Consider the following 17,242-nt stretch of genomic DNA (forward strand, 5'->3'; position numbering starts at 1 on the left):
AAAAAAAAAAAAAAAAAAGAGATTTAAATAGAATAATATATACAAGATGTCCATCTAACAGGATCCTTGTGGCAGATGTCGTCGTATCTCACAGTTGACCCTGTAAGGATTTCCCTAATCATAATTAAATCTTTTTACAGGTGAACTGGTTTAAGAATAGGGATGAGATGCAGGTCGTGCTTCCCAAGCTGGACAGCAGCTTAGATGAATACCTAAGCTTGCAAGAGCAGCTGACAGATGTGGAAAAACTTCAAGGCAAACTGCTGGAAGAAATAGAGTTTTTAGAAGGAGCTGAAGGGGTGGACCATCCTTCTCACACTCTGCAACACAGGTTTAAAAGTGTTGAACACTTGTTTCTAAATATATGCCATTAAGGAGGATTTTCGTATTTGTCAACTTGAATTAGAATTATTGCAGCAATTCACATAAATGACAAAAGCTCTCACAAGGACTGCAGTTTCGAATTGTTAATATACAGAAATTCACTTAAATTTTCTGCTTTATTATATTTAATTGAAATGTTTGTGTAATTATGGGAGATAAGTGGATATAGTGGCTAGAACATGAACTTGGATTCAGAAAACCTGAGGTTTGGGTTTCCCTCTACAGTTTGTGTCTGGATCCTTATTCATTAGTACAGTGGCAGTTATTTTACCCACTTTGCTGAATTAAGCATTAAACTAAATAGAATGATCTAAGTGAATGAACTTTGTACAGTGCAGGTGCTTGGTAAAGGGTAAATATGCAAATGCCACACACTCTGCATGAGTCTCTGAGATTAAAAGATCTGTGAAGTATCCATCGTTCACACTAAAGATAACACCTGGCTGGCGTGGTGGGTTTTGAAAATGTTTTATTTAAAATTGTGAGTATAGTTGAGAGGATTATGGGAAAAACAGAGAAGTAGGGGACATCTGAGCAGTGCACTCAAGATTGAAAAGGAGCTTATCAGGCAGTCCCAAGTATGAGTAGAGTCAAGGTTTACGAAAGTACATAGAAGGAAGAAGCAATTTAAAAGAATTTTTCCCTCCTATTAGGTATTCTGAACACACTCAACTACAGACTCAGCAAAGGGCTGTTCAGGAAGCAATCCAGGTGAAGCTGAATGAATTTGAACAGTGGATAACACATTATCAGGCTGCGTTCAATAATTTAGAAGCAACACAGCTTGCAAGTCTGCTTCAGGAGATAAGCTCACAAATGGACCTTGGTATGGGTTTCTTTATCTTAGATACACATGTTAAGCATGTGAGTTTTGTATTTGTGTGTGTATGTGTGGGGTTCTGGTTTGTGCTCCTTTCAATGACTGCTGCTTTGGAATAGTTTCACCATGATTAATAATCGTCTTTTACCAAAAGGTCCTCCAAGCTATGTGCCAGCGACAGCCTTTCTACAGAATGCTGGCCAGGCGCACTTGATTAGCCAGTGTGAGCAGCTGGAGGGGGAAGTGGGCGCTCTTCTCCAGCAGAGGCGTTCGGTGCTCCGAGGTTGCCTGGAACAGCTGCATCACTATGCAACCGTAGCTCTGCAGTATCCAAAGGCCATATTTCAGAAACATCGAATTGAGCAGTGGAAGACCTGGATGGAAGAACTCATCTGTAACACCACAGTAGAGCGCTGTCAAGAACTCTACAGGAAGTACGTTGATCACACTTAATTTTCTTGACCTCTCTTGGGATTAGATGCAAAGTTGTGTTCAAATTATTATTATCATGTGTGTATAATATTTCATTTTTCTGAAAGAAATTGTTGATGGATGGAAGCTGAAATGGGATCAATTTTTTCTTGGTTTTAAGATGATTTGAGGTCATGTTTTCCCTTATAAGAGGGTGTGTTTTTCCTAACTGATTAAAATGTATCCCAGTATCAGAGTGATGGGATCAGGATAAAGAGAGCTAAACTCAATTGAGCTGTCACTCACTAACAAGTGGTCTTGGAAAATGACTTGAGCTCTTGAGACTTCTTCTTACTTGTAAAAATGGAAATCATGGTTTCTGCTATTTAAGGTTCGAGGATCAAAGGCTCCAGTGTAAAATGTGAAGTAACTTTACAAGCAGGAAGTGGTTACGTTGTAAACAAGCACCTCTCTCTCTCTGTGTAGATATGAGATGCAGTATGCTCCCCAGCCTCCACCAGCAGTGTGTCAGTTCATCACTGCCACGGAGATGACCCTGCAGCGGTACGCAGCTGACATCAACAGCAGGCTGATCAGACAAGTGGAACGCTTGAAACAGGAAGCTGTCACTGTGCCTGTTTGTGAAGATCAGTTGAAAGAAATTGAACGTTGCATTAAAGTTTTCCTTCACGAGAATGGAGAAGAAGGATCTTTGAGTCTAGCAAGTGTTATTATTTCTGCCCTTTGTACTCTTACAAGGTGAGTTAGCCAACTCCAGATTGAGACCATTTTGTTGTCTTGAAAACATTCATACTGAGATTTCCTGTGCTTTTTGTTTAATACCAAACTTAAGGTATTCTTTTACTTTCATTAGTCTTGCCCACTCTTACGGCTGCTCTATTTCCTTTCTGAGTTGGAGGTATCCACTCGTCTGTGTGAGTGTAGCTGATAGGTTTCACTGTACAAACCCTTGTTGCATTTAGGCGGAACCTGATGATGGAAGGTGCAGCTTCAAGTGCTGGGGAGCAGCTGGTGGACCTGACCTCTCGGGATGGAGCCTGGTTCTTGGAAGAGCTCTGCAGTATGAGCGGGAACGTCACTTGCCTGGTGCAGTTGCTGAAGCAGTGCCACCTGGTGCCACAGGACTTGGACATTCCGAACCCAATGGAAGCTTCTGAGGCAGTTCATTTAGCTAATGGAGTGTATACCTCACTTCAGGTGAGCGCTTTTAGATTAGCTTAAAATTGATAAGTTTGTTTTAGATATTGAACATTGTACTTCTTATCGCTGGCTCAGAAAAGCAATTTGACTTTTTCCCTTTTAATGTTGCTTAATTGATCACTTAAAGATCAGTGTGAGGTTTGTGGCCAGAAATTGGTTACAGTTGCATAAGTCTGTTCTTAATACATGCATTAAACCTCTGAAGGTATAACTTATCTAAACTCAGAAAACATTAAAATATATTTCTCACATATTTATAGGAATTAAATTCAAATTTCCGGCAAATCATATTTCCAGAAGCACTGAGATGTTTAATGAAAGGAGAATACACATTAGAAAGTATGCTTCATGAGCTGGACAGTCTTATTGAGCAGACAACTGACGGCGTTCCCCTGCAGACTCTAGTAGAATCTCTTCAGGCCTATTTAAGAAATGCGGCTATGGGACTCGAGGAGGAAACGCATGCTCATTACATCGATGTTGCCAGGCAAGTGAATGGTAGCTGTGACGGAGCTGGGGAAGCCAGGTGACAGGTTCTGGGCTCTGTGCTGCAAGTTTAGTTTTAATTGTACAGCAGATAGAATTACTTACAAATGCTTCTATACAGATCTTTTTAAAAAGTTTGTTTGGGGGGCACCTGGGTGGCTCAGTGGGTTAAGCGTCTGCCTTCAGCTCAGGTCATAATCCCAGGGTCCTGGGATCAAGCCCTTCATCAGGCTGCCTGTTCAGCAGGGAGTCTGCTTCTCCCTCTGCCTGCCACTCCCCCTGCTTGTGCTCTCTCTCTCTCTCTCTCTCAAATTGAATAAATAAAATCTTTAAAAAATAGTTTATTCATGGGGCGCCTCGGTGGCACGGCGGTTGGGCGTCTGCCTTCGGCTCGGGGCGTGATCCCGGTGTTATGGGATCGAGCCCCACATCAGGCTCCTCTGCTATGAGCCTGCTTCTTCCTCTCCCACTCCCCCTGCTTGTGTTCCCTCTCTCACTGGCTGTCTCTATCTCTGCCAAATAAATAAATAAAATCTTTAAAAAAAAAATAGTTTATTCATTTGGAAATAATTACAGAGTCATAGGAAGTTGTACGATACATGTGTGCAGGGACGTCTTGTGCAGGCTCCATCCTCCCTGCGCTCTTAGCATCTTGCATCCCGGTATAGTCAACAGAGCTTACTGAGATTTCCCCAGTGACGCATGCACACTGGGTGTGTAGCTCCATGCCGTTTTATCACATACACACTATACTTTTAGTGTTGTTTCACCATATGTGTGCTGCACATGCACAAAGTGGAGTGTGATATTTTTTAAGCCAGCCCTTAGAACTCCATGGAAGCATCTGAGCCAGTTTAGTTAGTTAATGGAGTATACACTGCACTTCAGGTAAATGCTTCTAAGTTTGCTTAAACTTTATAAGTATGTTTTAGGTACTGAACATGGTGTTTTTCACATCTGAAATGCAGAAAAACAGTTTGACTTTGGAACCTGCAAAGGTTGGGTAGTTCCTCTAGCCATGCATTATGTCCCTAGCTAAGCTGTAAGCCGCTTTATCTCTGGTGACTTCAGACCTCTTTCTTTGGCATTCTGGTGTCGAGTTTACCCCAGAGAGTATAATTGAGGGAGTAGAAATGGATTGACCTGTTGTGCTTCCTCCTGTGAGAAAATTCAAAGAAAGGAAAGTAGAATAGTATAATGTACCTTCATTTTCCCACTTGAGGTAATTATCTGAACCTGCTTAAATTGTTTAAATTATCTATCTTGTTGAAATTGTACCGTGCCGATTATTTTGAAGCAGGTATCTTTTCATTTTTAAATACTATTCCAAGTACGTATATCTAAAATAGAAACTTAGTTTCCTTTATCATGGTGCCATTACTTCACCCCAAAAGTTAACAGTAATTCTTTAATGTTTTCTGTTATCTGCATTCATAATTTTCCTATTTATGTTTCTTTGTAGTTGTTTCACCGTAAGTAGAAAAAATGAGTGTAATTATTATAGCATAAACTAAAAGTCAGCTGGATGATGATTTCGATTATTTGCACAAGAGCTTTATCATTTAAATTTCTAGCATTATTTAAAAAGTTAGATGCCAAATCTATACACCTTTCTCACTAAATTTCAGCCCTTATTTATCCCCCTTTAATATCTAATTCAGATTTCTCTTACCCTCAGATGGATGATTATTTATTTTTCGTGTATGATTTGGGTGACAAACTTAATGCCTGGTCTGTTACAGCTTGTTTTACCTTGTTTTGGAGAAACTCTGATTATCTCAAGAAAAAATTGTATACCATTTTGTAGCTCTTTTTTCCATTAGAAATTGCTCTGGTTAGCCTTTTTAAATTCTCTTAATAGTTTTATAGTTATTTCTGTATGTGTGTGTGATAAAGTTGAAAATCTAGTTAACGTTAGTAACATGAATTGATACTAGTTGTAAGTTCCAGGAGTGCTGTTTTTAATTTTTTATGTAATATGTTCAGAATAGTCTCCGGATACATAAGCCACTGTGTAAGCCTTAAGTTAATGATGATGTACGGGGTGAATTTCTGAAGACTTACACTCAAACTATGCATTATTCAAAACCAGGTGTGCCACAGGTGGCAGGCATTTGAGTTTGTGGTCTGTAGTTGGCTTTATCATGTAGTAACAGTAAGTGGTATGAACATACCTGACAGTTTTTGCTAAAGTCCTCCAGCTTTAGAATTGTATGATTCTTGACATTTATTGGGGGTTTATATTATTTTACATTCTTTGTGTAAAGTGAGACTGTAGTATCTTACATAGTTCTTTTAAAAATTGTCATAATTCAAGTTTGCCTAAAATTTAATCACGTGAACAGCTACTGACACTGAATTGGAACCATTACCTTCACATTGTACTGGCACTGCATGTCATTTTATCCTAACACTCTTTGCTGCATGCAAAAAGATTTCTAGGGGTGCCTGGGTGGATCAGTCGGGTAAGCGACTCTTGATTTCGGCTTAGGTCGTGATCCAGAGGTCCTGATCTAGAGAGCCTGGGATTGAGCCCCATGTGGGGCTCTGTGCTCAGTGGGGAGTCTGCTTGAGAATTCTCTCCCTCTGTCCCTCCTCCCGCTTGTGTTCTTTCTCTCTCTCTCTCAAATAAATAAAATAAACCTTTAAAAAAAAATTTTATTTTCCAGATCACATGCTAGCTGTGACTCTTACTGACCTTTTGTGTTTCCCCCCAAATTTACTACTCTTCCGTTAGGATATTAATTCCCTTTTCTTTTGCTGTAGAATACTTCATGCTCAATATGGTGAATTAATCCAACCAAGAAACGGTTCGGTTGATGAAACACCAAAAATGTCAGCTGGCCAGATGCTTTTGGTAGCATTTGATGGCATGTTTGCCCAAGTTGAAACTGCTTTTGGCTTATTAGTTGAAAAGGTAAATACTGATTTTATGAATAAATAATGCACGTGTGGTAAAGTCGTACTTCACTGTGTGAAGAATAATGAACTTTTTTTTTTTTTTTGCATAGTTAAATAAGATGGAAATTCCCGTAGCTTGGCGAAAGATTGACATTATAAGGGAAGCCAGGAGTACCCAAGTCAATTTTTTTGATGACGATAATCACCGGCAGGTGCTAGAGGAGATTTTCTTTCTAAAAAGACTACAGACAATTAAGGAGTTCTTCAGGCTCTGTGGTACCTTTTCTAAAACTTTATCAGGTAATCTTTCACATTTAAACATGCTGGATTTACTTGTGTAGAACTTTGGAAGGGGGCAGGATGGAGTAGGCTTAACTTTATTGAATCTTCATAAGGTCTTGTTTTTAAATAGCATCATTATTACCTTATTTTACTTTGCATGAAATACTTTAAGAAAATTTTCCTTTTTTAGGATCGAGTTCACTTGAAGATCAGAATACTGTAAATGGACCTGTACAGATTGTCAACGTGAAAACCCTTTTTAGAAACTCCTGTTTCAGTGAAGACCAGATGGCCAAACCCATAAAGGCTTTCACAGCTGACTTCGTGAGGCAGCTCTTGATTGGACTCCCGAACCAAGCCCTAGGACTCACCCTCTGCAGTTTTATCAGTGCTCTAGGGGTAGACATTATTGCTCAAGTAGAGGCAAAGGATTTTGGTGCTGAAAGCAAAGTTTCTGTTGATGATCTTTGTAAGAAAGCAGTGGAGCACAACATTCAGATTGGGAAGTTCTCTCAGCTGGTCATGAACAGGGCAACTGTGTTAGCAAGTTCCTATGATACTGCCTGGAAGAAGCATGACTTGGTGCGCAGGCTGGAAACCAGTATTTCTTCTTGTAAGACAAGCCTGCAGCGTGTTCAGCTGCATATTGCCATGTTTCAAGTAAGTGTTTTTTCCTAATGTGTTTTCCTCCACTATAGGAATTTGAAAACCAGGGGGAATTAATATAACAATATAAAGAAGAAAATATTTAAACGTCCTGGATTGTGCCAGCTTGCAGCAAAGCCAGCTTTTTGGCATTTTGGTATTTCTTTCCTGTTTTTCCTTGTTTCTGTTCCATGTAGTTGAGAATATTTTTTGTTTACACTTTGTGCCCTTTAACTTTGTTTCCATTAGTGTTGTATGGTTGGTATCCTCTGTATCATTAAGTATTACTTGTAAATATGATTTCTAATTTTTGAATTTATTCGTTATGTGAATATGCCTCCTATATTATTTAACATATAATTAAGATTGTTTCTAAAGTGACTTCTGTTTCCCTGATGCTCTAATGATGTGATAACAGCTTTGTGCATGAATCCATCATCATTTGGAATTTGTCTTTGGAGGCCTGTTTTTGTCCATGATTATTTAGGGAGCAGTATGACAACACAGGCTTTGAGGTGAGATGGATTTAGATTCAGGTATATGAACTTGAGTTTAATCCTTCCTGAGGTGGGAACCATACCTCTCACAAAGATTGCGGACTATGAGGGTTAAAAATGATGTTTTATATGAGACACTAAGCACAGTATAAATTGTAGCTCTTCTTCTTTCTTCTTTTTTCTTTTCTTTCCTCTCCTCCCTTCCTCTCTCATTCTCCTCTCCTCTCTTTCTTTCCTTTCTGTCTTCCTTTCTTTCCTTCCTTCCTTTCTTCCTTCCTTCCCTTTCCTTTTTTCTTTCTTCCTTCCCTCCCTCTCTCCCTCTCCTCTCTCTTTCCTTTCTTTCTTCCTTCTTTTCTTTCTTCCTCCCTTCCCCTTCCTTCTTTTCTTTTCTTTTTCTTTTCTTTCTTTTCTTTCTTCCAAATATAGGCTTCAATATTGTCTGTAGCTTCAAACAGGTTGTGTAAGTCATGGAGTAATATTTGGGGACTGTGTTTTCCTGGGATCTGTTTTGGTACAAACGCTGGTTACTTTGTATTATTTATGTTGAAGCTGCTTCCCCATGGTGGAGTTGGTGGCTTCAGCCTCAGTGCATGGAATCAGCATATTTCCTTCTCTTTGTAGTTTTATCATGAGCTGGTTTTTTAGCTCATGAATTAGGAAAAGTAATTTATTCACATTTTGAAATTGTATTTATTATATATTAATGGTCTCTAGCACATTGCAATCTTTTTGTATTTTTTCTTCTAAATTATGTAATGTTGTAAGTTTTATTTATACATTCTAGAGTTTATTCCTTTAAAAAATCGACAACTGTCTGGAAAGTGTTGTAAAAATCCTTACAATTTTGTTGATCTAAACAAATGTTCATCATTTTAAGCCCCAAGGACAATGTATTACTTTTAAATTGTAGCCCAAATATCTCCTGGGCCTTCTGGGGCCTCCCTTAAAACATACAAGATAGCTCGATCCTCGGGGCAGCTGCCTGCCCCTTTCTGCAACTTTTAGGTTCTCTGGAGAATTCTTTGTTCTGTGACTGCTGCCATCATTTCTTTTAATCACTTGCTTAGCCTCATGCTGGACAGTCTTCACCTCTCCACCATCCATCCCGCCATGCCCCTTCCAGCCTCAACTGAAGATATCTTTTGGGGGGATTGTATAGCAGACTTTTATATAGACTTGGAAACATCTTCAGAATTACTGCCTAGATGTTGCATATCACTGATCCAAGAAATTTATCAGCCATTCTCTACATTAGGAAATTTTTCACCTGGTTATGATTCTTTTGTAATGTTTCTGCTGTTATACTTCTCTGGCTACTTCGCTTTGCTGCAGCTGGGTTTTTCCCCCCCTCTTCCCCCAGTTCTAATTTGCACCTTGCCTACCTTTATCTAAAGGCCCCCCCCCGCCACCTGCTGATTTTTTTACATTGCCTTTTCTTTGAACAGTGGCAGCATGAAGACCTCCTTATCAATAGACCACAAGCCATGTCAGTCACACCTCCCCCTCGGTCCGCCATCCTAACCAGCATGAAAAAGAAACTCCATACTCTGAGCCAAATTGAAACTTCAATTGCAACAGTTCAGGTGTGTTTTGTCAGACCTTACTTGCAGTACATTCCACTTTCAGAAATGACCTACACTGTGATGACGTGTTCAGTATATCTATATATCTGCCCTTAGCTTCTAAGCCACAGGGGCATACTCCTTTTGCACTGTTATTTTTAATTTATATCTTTTTTTCTTACCCTCCAGAGTAACCAAATCTTATGGTATTTTGAACCAGGAATAGAGACATACTAAATATTTCAGGCTTTTAATGGATTTGATGATCACTCTGCCTTTATATGTTAAGGGAACCTTGGTAATTAGAAAAACTTGAATATTTTAATTTGTTTTCTGAAAGGCACATAAGCAGTTATATCTGGCTTACTATTCATACCTAAAAAGCTTAGTCCTCTTTTTTCATTTTGAGAAGAGTGCGTGTGCGCGTCTGCGTGAGTCAAGAGGGTCAGCGGGAGAGGGAGAGAGAATCTTAAGCAAGCTTCACACTTAGCATGGACCTTGACTCAGGGCTCAGTCTCACAACCCGGAGATCATGACCTGAGCCGAAATCAAGAGTTGGACGCTTAACTGATTGAGCCACCCAGGCACCCAGCTTGGGCATTTCTTAGGTGTAGTTAACAATATTTTATGATGTCAAAGGCAATAGAATGTTTTCCTGACGCTACTATTATTGAGTGTATTTCTTCATCATTTCTGCCTAATATTTAATCTCACCTCCTTTTTTAAAATAAGAAGCAGGTCTTGATAATGGTTAGATATGTCTTTATGTTGTGTCTCCTTATTTCTCATGTACTCAGAAGTAACATTTTTCTGTTCATTTTACAAATTAATTTTGTATAAAACCAAGTGTAATCACTTCTGTAATTTTTACATTTTTTTTTAAGATTTTATTTATTTATTTGACAGAGATAGAGACAGCCAGCGAGAGAGGGAACACAAGCAGGAGGAATGGGAGAGGAAGAAGCAGGCTCATAGCGGAGGAGCCTGATGTGGGGCTCAATCCCATAACGCCGGGATCACGCCCTGAGCCGAAGGCAGACGCTTAACTGCTGTGCCACCCAGGCGCCCCTGTAATTTTTACATTTTTAATGAAACTTTTCTGGAGCTCACTTCTTTGAATATTGTGAAATACCTTTTCTCTACAGTATATTAGGCCTAGTTTTCAGTTTTGGAGAATGAATACCTGCCCTTTCTAATTTTAGAGGTGTGTTTCTTTGAGAGAAAGAGGGAGAGAAGCACAGGAAAGACAGGATGTGAATTCCTCCACCTGAAGTGTTGAATAAATAATGAGATAACTTTGTTTTATAAAACCTTCCTTATCATGATAATATGGATAGATTTTTACTGTTATTTATAAACTTTTGAATTTGGGAGAATTTGATTTTTATCTTTCATAATCAAAAATATAAATGGATTTTTAAACTAAGTTTTTTATTTTAATTCTAGTTAGTTAACATACAGGTTTATGTTAGTTTCAGGTATACAGTATAGTGATTCAGTAGTGCTATACATGACTCGGTGCTCATTGTGATAAGTGTACTCTTTAATCCCCACTGTCTCTTTCACCACTACCACCGTGCTGCCCCCCCCCCCCCCCCCCCCCCCCCCCCGTCCACCTCCCCTCTGGTAAGCACCAGTTTTTTTTCTATAGTTAAAGAATCTGTTTTTTGGTTTGTCTCTTTCCCCCCCTTTATTCCCTTCCCTTTGTTCATTTGTTTTGTTTCTCAAATTCCATATATGAGTGAAATCATGTATCTGTCTTTCTTTGAGTAACTTATTTCACTTAGCATTATACTCTCTAGCTCCATCCATGTTGTTGCAAATGGTAAATGGAATTTCTTATAGATAGCACATAAGGGTAAATACTACTTTATTTAAAAATGAAAATCTTGGGGCACTTGGGTGGCTCAGTCTGTTGAGCGTCCAACTCTTGGTTTGGCTCAGGTCGTGATCTCATGGGTCATGGGGTTGGGCCTACATCAGGCTCTGTGCTTAGTGGGGAATCTGCTTGGAAGATTCCCTCCCTCTACCTCTCCCTCCACTTGCTCACTCTCTCTGAAGTAAATAGATGGATCTTTAATTAAAAAAAAAAAAAAAGGAACATTAAAATCTTCTGCAAATTTTAAGACAAACTAAAAGCCATGTCTTACCTCCCCAGACATGTTTAGCCTTAAATTTTGAAAGTCAAATAAAGATTAATTCCAGTAGATGTACGTTAAAAATGTTTTGTAAATTATGTATGTCCCATCCTGCTTCTTTTGAATCTTTCTTGTATTTGTATAAAATGCTCACCAGGAATTAGAAAGTGTCAGATATTCACTGAGGTTCTGCTGGCTTTTATAGGAGAAACTAGCAGCCCTTGAAGCAAGTATTGAACAGCGACTCAAGTGGGCAGGTGGTGCCAACCCTGCACTGGCACCTGTGTTGCAGGATTTTGAAGCAACAATAGCTGAAAGAAGAAATCTTGTCCTTAAAGAGAGCCAAAGAGCAAGCCAGGTATTGGGATCCACGTGCGCCGTCTTTGTTTTCCGTTATGGGATTCCGCAGCTGATTGGAAGTGACACGCGGGATCACCAGGGGTAGCTTGAGAGTCCACCCTCTAGTTCACAGTACTGGGAAGAGGGACTGATAGGCCTTGGTGGGAAGGGCATCCCTTAGGCCGAGCTCACAGCCAGATATCTCCCTAGACCTTTTCTGCCTCCTAGCTAAATATAAAATGGATTCAGCTTCTATTGGAAAATAAGGAGTTTAATTCCATATTTGTCTGAGGTTCTCTTTATGCAGCTACGGTGACTCTGTGGCAGTAAAATGCTTTTATGACCTGTGTTCTGCCAGAGGTTGTGGATTAACTTCGTTATGATTGGGGGAAGGGGACAAAAGCAAAAAAACAAACAAACAAAAAACAAAAAAAATTAGGTAATTTTCAATCAGGTGTAAAATTACACTAATACAGTGATTTCCATATCCTCATAACCAATTAAAATTTAGTGATTGTCAACTTAAGTCCCACTTTCTTTCCTCTATACTTCCTCTTTCCCATCCCATTTGTACTGAAATCCCAAATATTATTTCATTTTATAAAGGTGAGAACCATTTACATAATTACAATAGTACTGTCATACCTTAAAAGATGTGCATTATATCGTCAAATGTCCAGTTAGTATTTTGTGATCTTTGTTGTAAAGTTTTGGAAAAGTAGAAGCAGAAGGGCAACATTCCAAATTGAACTTTGGACATAGCATAAATAAATTGCAGCTGCATATCGGTAACAGTTATACTATGAAGTAATTTTCTATATGAAAGCAAACATGTAGAAGATACTTCTACATAATTGTACTTAGGTGCTTTTAAGCGTCTCACACCTAATGACATCAACCAAAACAAGGTACATTTACTCATAGCCTTTATCAGGATTAGATCTCTTTCCCAAAAGAGTCGTTCATACATTTTTCAGGACCAGTTGTGGTCCTGAATTCTGGAAATGAATAGGTAGTATTTTTTCATGTTAAATTAAAATTGCATTTACCCCCTTATTGTGATGGTTCCATTCCTCTTTGCCTCTTCACAGGTCACTTTCCTCTGCAGCAATATCATTCATTTTGAAAGTTTACGAACTAGGACTGCAGAAGCCTTAAACCTGGATGCTGCATTATTTGAACTAATCAAACGATGTCAGCAAATGTGTTCATTTGCATCACAGTTTAACAGTTCAGTCTCTGAGTTAGAGCTTCGTCTGTTACAGAGAGTGGTGAGTCTTAAATCTTGGTGTGGGAGTAAAGTGACTCGTTGATGAAAATGATAAGGCCAGGGTTATGCCCTCAAAGTCAGTGTAATATATTCACTCAGTTTACATTTATGCAGTGTGTGTACTATATATAAAATGTTGTTATAAGGGATCTAATGATTAACTCTAGGGGTGCCTGTCTGGCTTGTTTGGTGGAGCATGTGACTCTTGGTCTCCAGGTTGTAAGTTCGAACCTCACATTGGATGTAGAGATTACTTAAAAATAAAATCTTGAAAAAATAATAATGATGATTAAATCTTGCTCTTAGCCCCCAAGGAACCTCTTAATTATAAATAATACAATGAATTAAAAAGTTAAAAGAATCTCAGAGCCACAGTGGAAGTACTGTGGAGGCTCAGAGGGGAGGAGAAATTCAGTGTGTAGCAAATGACTTAGATGTACTAAAACTAGGATAGCAGACAGAGGGCTGGTGGAAGGTGAATGCTGGACAGGAGAGTTGAGTCCAGAAATAGCAAGTTGATAAATTCGGTGTTTATATTTTATGGGAAGGTTTTAGGCTGTGTATTAATTAGGAAACTCTGGTGTCTTTCTAAAGAGTGGTTTACACTGGGTTTAGGGTCTTAGATACAGATCATCTTTATTATTCAAAGATGATATTTTTTGTGTCTTAAATTTTAAGCTTTTATTCACTGTGTGATTATGCAGAAAAATCAGAAATCTTAATCTGTATTTCATAGATTATTTAAATTATTAAGTACTATTATTTACATAATTAGTTCATGACTTAGCAAATGAAGTTCTTTGTGTCAGCTTGAGTTACTAATACCTTTTGATGGCGGTGATAAAGGAAAGACTCTTCTATTATTCTATCTGATACTTAAACAAATGCTTGTTCTGTTTAGGACACCAGTCTTGAACATCCTATTGGCAGCTCTGAATGGCTTTTGTCAGCACACAAACAATTGACCCAGGATATGTCTACTCAGAGAGCAATTCAGACAGAGAAGGAGCAACAGATAGAAACAGTCTGTGAAACAATTCAGAATCTGGTTGATAATATAAAGACTGTGCTCACTGGTCATAACCGGCAACTTGGAGATGTCAAACATCTCCTGAAAGCAATGGCTAAGGTAAGATTAATACCACTGACACACAGTTAACTCCCTCCTTTCATAAAATTACAGTACTTAAAAATACATAGTTGTGTTTGGGGAAATAATGGTATAAACAAAAACAACTTCTCTCAGGATACCTCTTCCAGTTTGTTTGTAATTCAGTTAATTTGTGTGTTTTATCAGTCAGCCACTTTCTTTTTCTTTTTAAAGCAGGTTGTAGTATACTGATATTTTACCCAGAGAAACTGAGGGTTAAAGCAATCGATTCACCCAAAGTCCTATAACTTAAAAGTAGAGCTGAAACTTGAACATAGCCTCAGAGTGTTTTGATCTCCCCAACATCTTTCCCTCCTCCAAACCCTTATTCTTTTTTTTTAAAGATTTTATTTATTTATTCGACAGAGATAGAGACAGCCAGCGAGAGAGGGAACACAAGCAGAGGGAGTGGGAGAGGAAGAAGCAGGCTCATAGCGGAGGAGCCTGATGTGGGGGCTTGATCCCATAACGCCGGGATCACGCCCTGAGCCGAAGGCAGACGCTTAACCACTGTGCCACCCAGGCGCCCCTAAACACATATTTGAAAAACACTACCTGTTATTCAAAATGTGACTGTCTTATGAGTTACTCTTGAAACAAATACAATTTCTCCTCATCATTACAATATTGATTCTAGGATGAAGAAGCTGCTCTGGCAGATGGTGAAGATGTTCCCTATGAGAACAGTGTTAGGCAATTCTTAGGTGAATATAAATCCTGGCAAGACAACATTCAGACGGTGCTCTTTACGTTAGTCCAAGCTATGGGTCAGGTTCGAAGTCAAGAACACATTGAAATGCTCCAGGAAATAACTCCCACCTTGAAAGAACTGAAAACACAAAGTCAGAGGTAAGAATGCTTTCTGGCCTAAATTTAAAATGTAGTCAAAACATGAGCAAAACATCTGGTATAGTAAGTTTGGTTTATTTAATTCATCTCATTTTTTTCCAGTTCATATTTATAAGCAGTTACCTGGTGAAGCATTTCATAAATAAGCCGTTTTATTTTGTATTTCAGTATCTATAATAATTTAGTGGGTTTTGCATCACCCTTAGTCACCGATGCAACAAATGAATGTTCGAGTCCAACGTCATCTGCTACTTATCAGCCATCCTTTGCTGCAGGTATGACTTCTCCACTTCAGAAAAAGACGTGAATCTTGATCTGTTAATAATATAGATGCAGAGATGTTTAATTATCCTTTATGTGTCTTAATATGTTAGTAGTCATCACCTTTTTAAACGGTTTTCTTAAACTCTTGTCACAACTCGAACTGAACACATTTTGGTTTAATTTTAAAAGTACTTGTGTGAGAAAGTAGAAGTATCTTATGTTTAAGTCCTCTGTAAATAATTGATGTATATAAAATATATGCTTGTCGGGGAAATTTTTTTAAAAATAGAAAAATTTGTAGTTTCATTCCAGTTGGAGGTAAAACCATTACATATTTGTTGTTGGACTTGCGTGTGTGTGTGCACACACGTGCACAAATTGGGGTCATTCTGTGAATGCCATTCTTGTTGCCTTTTCCCACTTACTATTAGACATTTCCTTGTCATCAAATAACCTTTTAAAAAATGACTTAATGCCCCAATTAAATATGTCTTTACCATATTAATGCCACATTGTTGGACAGTTAATATATTTATAGTTTTTTGATGCCACAATAAGCAGTGAGCATTGTTGTACAAATTTGTTTCTGAATGTCTAGCTCTTTAGGCTGTATTTTTAGGAGGATAGTATCTATTTCAAGGGATAAGGACTTTAAGGTTGTAAAATATATTTATTTTCATGGCTCTACATTTGTAGTTGATGGTTGAGAGAGCACTGCCCTGCTCTCTCCTCTTTATCTTCCTCCATCTTCTGTTTACGTGTGGATTGAGCTACTCACTCTTTCTCTATAGCAGTCCGGAGCAACACTGGCCAGAAGACTCAGCCTGATGTCATGTCACAGAATGCTAGAAAGCTGATTCAGAAAAATCTTGCCACATCAGCAGATACTCCACCAAGCACCATTCCAGGAACTGGCAAGAGTGTTGCTTGTAGTCCTAAAAAGGCTGTCAGAGACCCTAAAACAGGGAAAGGTAATTAGTTAGAATAAGGATACATTAAATATTTATGCAAAGTGGTGGTTTGACTTACGTATGTTTCCATTGCTTCGTAGCTGTGCAAGAGAGAAACTCCTATGCAGTGAGTGTGTGGAAGAGGGTGAAAGCCAAGCTAGAGGGCCGCGATGTTGATCCTAATAGGAGAATGTCAGTTGCTGAACAGGTGACCATTTTTTAAACTTGATCTATCCATTTTAACGCTGCTGAAACAGTACAGGTTTAAAGATACCCTCGCCCACCTCCTTGGTGGTTAAAGAAATAAGGAACTGAAATTTATTTTCAGAATTGAGAAGATTTTGAGTAATGGTAGCTCTGGAGTTGTCAAATAAATTTTCACTGTGTTATTCCGATTCTACCCTTTTAGCACATTACCTTTCTCCCCACCCCTCTTCTAATAGAAATTTAAGGTGTGACTTGACCCCCTCTCTCTCCTTCACCAGAGAGCAATTAATTTGCCTTTTAAAGGGAACTATCTGAAGGTTTCTAGCGAAACCAGGGTGAAGTTTTAGGTGCAGGAATAGTATCTATAAAGTGTTTGCGGGGGTGTCTGTCCAAATACATTACTCAGAAATTTTCTCATTGTTATTAAAATTGTATATATAAATTTGAGAATGAATCCCCCCACTTGCTGTTTATTTTGAAATTTTTAAACCTACAGAAATGTTGTAGAAATGCTCATGTACTCTTTACCTACCTAGATTTAGTAAACCACTTGTTTCCCTACATTTGCTTCATCTTTCTGTGTGTGTGTATGCATACACCATTTTTCAGAGCCATTTGAGAGTTGCAGACACAGCACTTCATGCCTAAATACTTCCATATATGTCTGCTAAACGAAACATTATTATTAACTCAGGAAACTTACCACTGATGTTAGCATTGACTGTTACCTCACATGCAGTCCATACTCAGATTTCTCCAGTTATCCTAAAATGGCTTTTATTGCTTAGCCCTTCTAGCCCCCTGCCTCTCCCTCCCCACAAGATCTAGTCAAGGCTTATCTTTCATTTCATATATACTTGTTCTAC

At 38.6% G+C, this 17,242-nt stretch overlaps 1 protein-coding gene across 3 annotated transcripts in view; it reads left to right on the forward strand.

Annotated features, from left to right (window-relative positions):
• SMG1 (SMG1 nonsense mediated mRNA decay associated PI3K related kinase) overlaps window positions 1-17,242 on the forward strand; it is a 98,898-nt gene that overhangs the window by 75,739 nt on the left and 5,917 nt on the right. For 2 of the 3 annotated variants that reach the window (XM_011226514.3, XM_011226515.3), the window contains 17 exons: window positions 141-331; window positions 1,038-1,210; window positions 1,359-1,638; window positions 2,102-2,374; window positions 2,599-2,833; window positions 3,097-3,323; window positions 6,089-6,239; window positions 6,334-6,523; window positions 6,696-7,165; window positions 9,093-9,230; window positions 11,553-11,705; window positions 12,778-12,957; window positions 13,858-14,085; window positions 14,744-14,955; window positions 15,124-15,230; window positions 16,011-16,190; window positions 16,271-16,377. In XM_011226514.3, the coding sequence (XP_011224816.1) occupies window positions 141-331; window positions 1,038-1,210; window positions 1,359-1,638; window positions 2,102-2,374; window positions 2,599-2,833; window positions 3,097-3,323; window positions 6,089-6,239; window positions 6,334-6,523; window positions 6,696-7,165; window positions 9,093-9,230; window positions 11,553-11,705; window positions 12,778-12,957; window positions 13,858-14,085; window positions 14,744-14,955; window positions 15,124-15,230; window positions 16,011-16,190; window positions 16,271-16,377 (3,495 nt within the window). The remainder of the gene's footprint in view (window positions 1-140; window positions 332-1,037; window positions 1,211-1,358; window positions 1,639-2,101; window positions 2,375-2,598; window positions 2,834-3,096; window positions 3,324-6,088; window positions 6,240-6,333; window positions 6,524-6,695; window positions 7,166-9,092; window positions 9,231-11,552; window positions 11,706-12,777; window positions 12,958-13,857; window positions 14,086-14,743; window positions 14,956-15,123; window positions 15,231-16,010; window positions 16,191-16,270; window positions 16,378-17,242) is intronic. The other variant, XM_034670319.1, reaches the window with a different exon arrangement.

The sequence above is a fragment of the Ailuropoda melanoleuca genome, chromosome 10, assembly GCF_002007445.2.
Source record: "Ailuropoda melanoleuca isolate Jingjing chromosome 10, ASM200744v2, whole genome shotgun sequence".
NCBI lineage: Eukaryota > Metazoa > Chordata > Mammalia > Carnivora > Ursidae > Ailuropoda > Ailuropoda melanoleuca.